Source organism: Sinocyclocheilus grahami, unplaced genomic scaffold (genome assembly GCF_001515645.1).
Source record: "Sinocyclocheilus grahami isolate Dianchi unplaced genomic scaffold, SAMN03320097.WGS_v1.1 scaffold87.1, whole genome shotgun sequence".
NCBI lineage: Eukaryota > Metazoa > Chordata > Actinopteri > Cypriniformes > Cyprinidae > Sinocyclocheilus > Sinocyclocheilus grahami.
Genome location: NW_015505266.1, coordinates 491,948 through 501,224, shown reverse-complemented (window position 1 = coordinate 501,224; position 9,277 = coordinate 491,948). Strand labels below are relative to the sequence as shown.

The 9,277-nt window shown below is 36.4% G+C and overlaps 1 protein-coding gene across 4 annotated transcripts in view; it reads right to left on the bottom strand.

The window, feature by feature from the left end:
• Positions 1-9,277, bottom strand: part of LOC107586926 (RAD54 like 2) — a 33,425-nt gene that overhangs the window by 14,562 nt on the left and 9,586 nt on the right. For all 4 annotated transcript variants that reach the window (XR_001609410.1, XR_001609409.1, XM_016274485.1 and 1 more), the window contains exons 2-5: positions 6,242-6,414; positions 5,808-6,066; positions 2,588-2,700; positions 2,387-2,500 (exon numbers count right to left, since the gene is read on the bottom strand). Coding sequence is in view for 2 of the 4 variants with exons in the window: in XM_016274485.1 (XP_016129971.1) it covers positions 2,387-2,500; positions 2,588-2,700; positions 5,808-6,066; positions 6,242-6,362 (607 nt within the window). In the remaining 2 variants the exon portion in view is untranslated. The remainder of the gene's footprint in view (positions 1-2,386; positions 2,501-2,587; positions 2,701-5,807; positions 6,067-6,241; positions 6,415-9,277) is intronic.

The following is a 9,277-nucleotide window of genomic DNA, read 5'->3' as shown; positions in this document are numbered from 1 at the left end:
ATACAATGTAATTTAGATTAAAAACTGCTCGTTGCATGTATGCAGCATCTTTGTTTGGATCATGATTAAAATGCAGTGTTAGCCTCTAATTTTAAATGGAAAGAGCACAGACAAAGCCTTATTTTGTTTATATGAAGATATTTATTTTATTTGTGTTATTTATTTGATTTGGGGCTTGTTTTAAATTTTTAATTTAGTTTTGTTTTTTACATTTACTTTAAATTTTGTTATTTAGCAAACGCTTTTATCCAAAGCGACTTACAAATGAGGACAATAGAAGCAATCAAAACCAACAAAAGAGCAATAATATGCAAGTGCTATATTAGTATATTATTATAGTGTTATATTTCAATTTCACAAAGAAACGTACAGTATTTTGTCTAAGCAATAATAAAAGGACACATTTAATTTATAATTTGTCTTAAATCTCATTTTGTAAACAAAAAAAACGTGAACCGAATTGAATCGTGAGCTGAGTGAATCGTTACATCCCTACAATCTGGACATTTTCACTTAGGGGTGTACTCACTTTTGTGGCCAGCGGTTTAGACATTAATGGCTGTGTGTTGAGTTATTTTGAGGGGACAGCAAATTTACACTGTTATACAAGCTGTACACTCACTACTTTACATTGTAGCAAAGTGTCATTTCTTCAGTGTTGTCACATGAAAAGATATAATAAAATATTTACAAAAATGTGAGGGGTGTACTCACTTCTGTGAGATACTGTGTGGATATATACATATATATATATACACACACACACACAGGGTTGCACATACGTTTTTCAGCTTGGTTCTCATATGAGAACCTGGAGATTTGGTTTGGTCCTCACACTGCATATACTGTTACCCATTAAATATAACTATTAAAAAAATAAATTAATAAGACTGATAATAATATTGCACTTTATTTAGTTTTTTTTAAATAAAATTAATAAACTAAAATACAGTGTGATAATACTGTTAAATTTTAAAATTAAAGGGAAGTATTAAACACAAATACAATTACTTTTTAGTAAACTTAAAAATAAAAAGTTAATATTTACTACTACTTTTTTTTAATTTTCATAATTTTCAAACTTAAAATCAGCAGGCTTTTATTTTGGCGAGTTGCCGGCAAAGTAAGTATATGCGCTTCCGGGTTTGGAGCGGCCGATCGAAGAACGTCAGTGAATGAAACGTCACAGTATTGTGCTTTGAACAGTATTGTGCATTGAACAGTATTGTGCTTTGAACAGTATTGTGCTTTGAACAGTATTGTGCTTTGAACAGTATTGTGCTTTGCAAAAACGGCAGTGGATCGCCTAGACGTATGCTTTCAGTTTGAATAGAAATCTTATACAGTACAGTTTGTCGATCTAAAATGGTGATTGTGCATTAACAGCTGTCAATCACGTCGGTACGCAAATGCGCAGTCAGAACTTATTTACACAGCACATTTTTTGTTTTGGTTGCGCATGCGGACCTGCGTACCACTTATGTGCACCCCTGAATATATATGCGTGCGTGCGTGTGTATATACAGTGGGTACGGAAAGTATTCAGACCCCCTTAAAACATGCATACATACACACACACATATACACACACACACACCTATACACACATTTACATATATTTTTTTCCACGTGAAACTTGATAAAAAAAAATTAAATAAACAAAAATTGATATAAAATGTGTGTTGTTTTTCATTAATTTTTTTAAAAATATATATATATATGTATATATATATAAACATGTTAATAATAAATGTTATTTTTATTAAGCATTAGATTTATAAATATTACACCAATAATTATTTTATTTTGACAACAATGTACCACATTATATTTTTACACAGACATAAAATTAAGCATAAAAAAAGTATACAATAAAATTAAGCATACATACATAATTTAATTTTTTACATATATTTGTTGTTAATGTTAATATTAAACATTTATTAAAATTATATAAAAATAATAAATAATATTAATAAATATATGTAAATAAAAATGTTTTAATGTATACAAATTTTTACCAAAAATTTAAATAATATTTTATTATTTACAAATATTTATTATCAAACTTTTATTACAATACATTTTCAATATTTACATTAAAATACATAATTAATTTTATATAAAATGTTATTATTTATGATATATGCAAATAATAATACAAATTTATCAAAAATCATTTGTAAAGAATTATGTTTAATAATAATTTTAAATAAAACTTTAAAAAAAATATATATTTTTTAAAGACTTTTTGCCCCCAAAAATAGTTTCTAACTTACATAATAAAAACATGTGTAAATAATAAGAAATATTTAATAATATGTATATAATTAAATGCAATAATGTAAATAAATAATACTGTACTAGAACGCATGTTTGACTTTACCATATCTGTGGGCAGGCAGCTGAGGGGGCGGAGCTTCTTTAGCCTCGGCCTCGTCTCCGCTGCTGTCCAGACAGATCACTTCTTGTTTGGGACCTGGCGCTGCAGTGGATAGATCTGACAACGGTGACAACACAACAAATTAACTAATTACAATACCAACAATTCTGCAGAGGAGCAGTGGGCGGCAGAGGCGAGTCTCACCTGCGTGAAGGGGGAAGTCTTTCCGCTGCTGTTCGAGACGCCGCCGTCGCTCGAGCTCCTCCTGCTGGGCGGCTTTGGTTCCCGCTTCCAGCTGGTGCTCCTTAAGGACCTTCCTGCATGTCGGAGGGGAGAGATGCAATTAGCAGGGAGACAAATGATTGTAATTATAAGTGTGACGTGATTAACAAACACAGGGCAAGTTCTGGACCAATAAGGGTTTACTGTGAGCAATTATGACCAAAATAAAAACCGAGACAAACAACAATTCCTGTTGTGAGATGCTTATTGTGTCTGGTTAGCATTAAGAAGACAAGAGGAAGTCGGAAGTAAAAACTTCTTACTTCTCTATTGGGAAATTGATTTTTAACTTATAAACCTTTACAGACAGATTTGTTGTAAATTATGAGGTTGTTAATTAAAGGTATATGCTTTTGTTGAAGCCATCTATTCATATTAATTCAACTTATTTTAAAAATCATGATTAACAGCTGAATTTGTGGTGAAAAAGTACATTACCCATAATTTTCTATACAGAAAATTCCACCAATCAGAAACTTGAGATGCTATGCTGTGAAAACACTTAAATATTTGCATGCATATGCGTATTTTGCAATATTGTAGTTGAATTTTGCAGTTAATTGATCAGATTGAGAATTTCAAGCATGTTTTGTATTACAGCTTTTCTGAAATGTTACGTTTAAATACACATATTAAGCAATAACTAATTGAATGTGCACTAATTTGGATACATTTTCCAGAACACCGGATAAAGCCAGATTCAAAATTCTTGTTTCATTTTGTTGACATACTAGAGTCAAAGGTTTTTATAGAGGGGATTTTGGATATCTCCTTTTATCACACATAAATCACAAAATACTGTCAACTGCTAGGTTAACTTTTAACCATGTTTTTAGGAATCAAATGTTTTAAAAAACAAAAGCATGTGTTATATGAGAAAACCCCACAGTAAAATCCTTCAGAATATAGATCGGAATAAAACTGTAAGTTTTGGTTTATGTAAGTGCTACTGAAGTGGAGGAAAAACTTTTTTTGAGAAAACGCCCTTTAAATATATGCATTGTAATTGATACAGACTAGGGATGTAACGATTCACTCAAATCACGATTCGATTCACGATTTTTATTTTTACAAAATGAGATTTAAGACAAATTATAAATTAAATGTGTCCTTTTATTATTGCTTGGACAAAATGCTGCACGTTTCTTTGTGAAATTGAAATATAACACTAATATAGCACTTGCATATTATTGCTCTTTTGTTGGTTTTGATTGCTTCTATTGTCCTCATTTGTAAATATAATGTAAATGTATATAACAAAACTAAATTGAAATTTTAAAACAAACCCCAAATCAAATAAATAACACAAATAAATTAAATCTCTTCGTATAAACAAAATAAGGCTTTGTCTGTGCTCTGAGAGGCAACCACTGCATTTTATTCATGATCCAAACAAAGATGCTGCATTCATGCAACATGAGCAGTTTTTAATCTAAATTAGATTGCATAATTTCGAAATTTGAAGCAAAAACAGAATGGTTTGACTTCAGTTTTGTGAAACTATACATAAAAAATATCTGCATAAAACAGAAACAGCAGAGCTGAATGAGACGCAGATTCACTCTCTGCCAGCAGGTGGGGGTTAAAGCGTAAGATGAAAAGAAAAAATACCATCTAAACCATCTAAAGACAGCAAGTTCCCCTCAGACATACATTCATATAAACTCCTACCCCTAATTGAATCGCGATTTGTTTAGCATCTCAACCGATTTGAATCGTCAAATTTTTTAATCGAATTTTAACCGGTTCGTGGTTAATCATTACATCCCTAATACAGACACAGTTAAAGTGTAATTAAAAAAAAAAATAACACTTCAAAGTGTATTTAGAAAATTTTCTTTCCACTAGTCTAAAACGACACATTATGAAAGCCAAATAACCCAAAAACTCAAACGTTGAACTCAAAAAATAAAAAAAAACAATGTTTTGTCTGCAGTGTCTGGTCTGAAAATATATTGTTTCTATGGATAAAATCAACAACTTTATACGAGTAGTTTTTTATTCCACCATTGATTTTAATTCAATTATGTCATTTGCGATGCTTCATGGGATTGTAGTTCTTTCCCACATTAAAGGTGCAATAGGTGATTGTCTTCAGAAACATTTTTTGTTATGCTGGTTGAAAGTCTCTTCACATCCCCATAGCAATCATTAAGTTAAGTGGTCTAAATGTATTAATCTGTATGTATATATTCTGTGGAAGACGTAGGACAAAGAAATGTTCGTCCAATCAAAACGCTCGATCCGAGTGTTTTAATTGGCTTTCCTACCTGCCTGTCAACGTATGTATTAGCATACCTCTGCGCACCCGGTTCGAGCAGACAGGATATGTCATCAGCGCGTTCATGCACGCTGTGCAGACAGAGCGAGAATGGCAGACAAACATCAACAACCCAATCTTGCTTCCTGGTATTGTAGTACTTTTAAAGTTTTCTCACCGGTGAATGAGACATGATGTAGCCCAGCTGTTCCCAATTCCTGTGCTCGCGCGCCCCCCAGCTCTGCATATTTTGCATGTCTCGCTTAGTTAACACACCCGATTCAGATAACCAGCTCGTTAGAAGAGAGCTACGTGCATGAACTGTGTTCCGATCGATATGATCCCTACACAGTGTTCATTGCTCCCTACTCTCTGAGCAGGGGATATCCGTTGAAGTTTACTTCACTTCAGAACTTTCATTCACGGATTTGCACTGTGCAGCATCTTCACACACGTCTTCACATCCAGTGCGAGGACTGGAATTGGGAACCGCTGATGTAGCCTATTGTAGTAATGTTGTCTCTGGTATTCTGGTCTGTGAGCGACGCGCGTATATGCGTTCAGGGGGCATGGCTTTGGACGGCAATTGCAGGGAGGGTGGGACGTTCGCTTTCAGTGCTATCAGGCTAAAGTTAGCATTTTCCAAGATCTCCTATTGCACCTTTAAGTACACAGTCTTGTACCTTTATCTTTTTGTCTTTGTTGCTTTATTGCTTCAAATCAAAGTTTGTAATGTTGTGATTCACTTCGCAGCTGGTTGTTTTGATTCTTGGCTTATAGAGGTTTGACAAAAAATTTTAAAAAATAAAATAAAAATAACTGCTGCTCAAAAAAAAAAAGTGGACGAGAAGTAATGCATTATCATTAAACGAAGCTCCATACCGGATGTTCCTCCTCAAGTGAGCAGGTTTAGAGGTTTTGGACTTCTTCTTCTTGGTGTTGCTGTTGGCAGACGTGTTGCTGCAGCTGTCTGGGCTGGATGGGGGTTGAGAGCTGGGCCGTGATGACGTCCGTGAGGTGGACGAGGGCTGGGAGGCGGGCCGAGAGGTGGGCTCAGGGCTGGAGTCTCTAGACATCGGTGAGGTAGGTGCAGGGCTGGTCGGATCTCTTTGATCCTCGGCCTCCAGGCTCTCAAGCTGGTCTGTTGATAGGAAATACCAAGCGATCAATAATTGATTCACAGACTGAAAGCAGAGCGCACACATTAGCGACGATACTTTTATCCTCATGAAAAAATTTCTTATTCAATGCAACTACAAACTCAAACAGGTGTTTGGTTGAGAAAGATGGTGGTGTGAATTGAAAAAGGTACTCACCGCCTGCGTCTTCCTCATCATCTCCATCGTTCTCTCCATCCTCTTCCTCCTCCATCTCCTCTTCTTCCTCGCTGTTAAGGCTGGGCTCCAGGTCGCTCCCTGAGATCGCCTCTTCTGACATGGCGTCCCCTGGGTCTCCAAGAGCATTACTAACACATCTTCATTCAAACCACCTGAAGAGCAAACACAGTGAACAGAAAGTTTGGGGTTGGCAAATTTTTTTTGGAGAAGATTAATATTTTCTTTAGCAAGGATACATTAATTTGATTAAAAGCAGTGTTTCCGGGCTTCCGGTATGGCGTCGACACGTGTAGCAGCATAGTGAGAGTGCTCCCATATGGTCTGGTGTTAATCCTCCGTTTTATATTACATATTATAATTTAAACTGGATTTAAATAATATGGAGGGGGACAAAGCAAAAAAAGCTAGGATTAAACAACAATCGAAACTTGAAAAGACTGAAAAAATAACAGAAGGAATGGCTGAGATGGACGGCGCCGCTGATAACCTGTCAGCTAGCATTGCAGCGATACACGCGGACATTAAATCTTTCCGGGTGGATATTAAAACTGAACTAACTGCTTTCCGAGATTCTCTTGCAAGAGATGTGAAAGAAGAGCTGAGCAATTTTAAACAAGAAGTCAACCAAAAACTGAACGGGCTTATCACAGACCTAAACGTCACGGCAGAGAGGATCGATGAAGCGGAGCAGCGAGTTGCGGAATTAGAGGAGAACGGCGCTGAGATCAAAGAAGTACTTGGACAAAGCATCCAAATTCAAGAAAACTTACAAGAGAGATTGTTAGATCTTGAAACACGCTCACGTAGAAATAATATGCGGATTTTCGGAATCCCGGAAGGAAGCGAAGGGAATAATGTCCAAGAACTGGTGGAATCGATTATCAAAACGGAGCTGTCACTCAGTGACTTGGACCTCAAAATTCAACGGTGCCACAGAGCACTTGGACCCAAACCACCCGCCGATGCATACCCTAGATCTGTGGTGGTATTCTTTCTGGAATATAAAACAAAGGACTTGGTCCTACGTTCTGCATGGAGGAAGAAGGAAGTGCACTGTAAAGGAAAAAATGATTTTCTTTGACCAAGACTATCCACCTGAGGTCCAACAGAAAAGAAGGGCATTTGCACCGATCAGGAAAATTCTGAAAGAGAAAGGGATTAAGTTCCAAACGCCACCGCCGGCGAAACAGAGTCTTTCTGGAAAACGGCCCGGTTACATATAATACGACGATGGAAGCTTCGAAAGACTTGAAAGAAAAGGGACTGATAAGTAGCGAAGAGGCAACTGGAGTAGGGCTTTCTGAAAAAGCGAAACAGAGGCCTTGGGAAAAGGTGGGCGCAACTTCAAAGAAAAGCAAGGAAGCACATCGAGCGAAGATCCGGGAGAAACTACGTGGATTTCAAAGAGACAACGGAAGCTCCATTTGAATGTACGGAGGAAGCTGATACACCCCACCATAAAACTTTGAAACACTGGTAAGACTTTTTGAATTTGTGAATATATCTTTAATGGTGGACATATAAACTGAGCGAAAGAGGATGGATACTTTAACCGATCTACCCTGTGTTAAAAAGGATGAACAAATGAGGACATCACGTTCGGAATTGAGTCACTTAATAACATTTTGTTATGTTAACGCAAAAGGATTATAATTTGTATTAAAACAAACCTGTTATCATAGAGGATAATAGAAGAAATTTTGTGTTTAACTTGTAAACCTAGCTGGAAACACAAGAATATAGAGCCAGTCAGTATGGGTACTTAATATTCTGGATAACACTTTTTGTGCAATAGGCACAACAGAGAGGGGCCCTTTAGAGAAGGAAGGTCTTCCCCTCACATTAGGAAGTTATTTAAAACTTCAAGTTTGGAGGCCAGTTTTTATGTTTTTTTTTTGTTCTTTAAGTGGTTCAATATGTTCATGTTGTTGATTTGTATGTTTTGGTCAACTCATTCTGTACAACAATACTTGATTAGATTGCATGCCAAGACAGGAATATAAGATAATTACTTTGAATGTTAATGGGTTACTAAACCCAATTAAAAGAAGTAAACTTGTTGCTAAAATGAAAAGAGAAAATCAACAGATAATCTTCTGGCAGGAGACTCATCTTTCTGACACAGAGCATGAAAAGTTAGGGAAAATGGGATTCAGAGCTTTTTTTTCTTCATATAATAACGGCCGTAAACGGGGAGTAGTAACATTAATTTAAAAAAAAGTTAATTTTCAGTTGCTTTCTGAAATTACTGATAGGGAGGGGCGATATAGCCTTGTAAAAGGGATTATTGACCAAAATGAAGTCACATTAGTCAATGTATATAGACCGCCTGGAAAAGACAAAGCATTTCTCAAAAAAATATTTACTATCATAGCCAAGGAGGCCTCTGGCACATTGATCTGTGGGGGAGACTGGAATGTACAACTCCAACCTAAATTTGATTCGTCTTCCATTAAGCAAATTAGTCGGGAAGCTAGACAAATGATAAATAAGTGGGGAAGTCGTGGCCTAATGGTTAGAGCGTCGGACTCATAACCCAAAGGCTGTGGGTTCGAGTCTCGTACCGGCAGGGATTGTAGGTGGGGGGAGTGCATGTACAGCGCTCTCTCCCACCTTCAATACCACGACAAGGTGCCCTTGAGCAAGGCACCCAATCCCCAACTGCTCCCCGGGCACCGCAGCATAAATGGCTGCCCACTGCTCCGGGTGTGTGTTCACGGTTTGTGTGTGTTCACTGCTGTGTGTGTGCACTTTGGATGGGTAAATGCAGAGCACTAATTCCGAGTATGGGTCACCATACTTGGCCACATGTCACTTCACTTTTTTTTTTTTTATATGATGAAAGAATTAGGCTTAATAGATGTGTGGAGAGACTTATATCCTTTCAAAAAAGAATATACATTCTTTTCCTCTGCACATATGTCTCACTCTATAATTGATTATTTCTTTATGTTTGGTTTGGAACGACATAGAGTGAAGGACTGTGAAATAGGAGTAAGGGATATCTCAGACCAT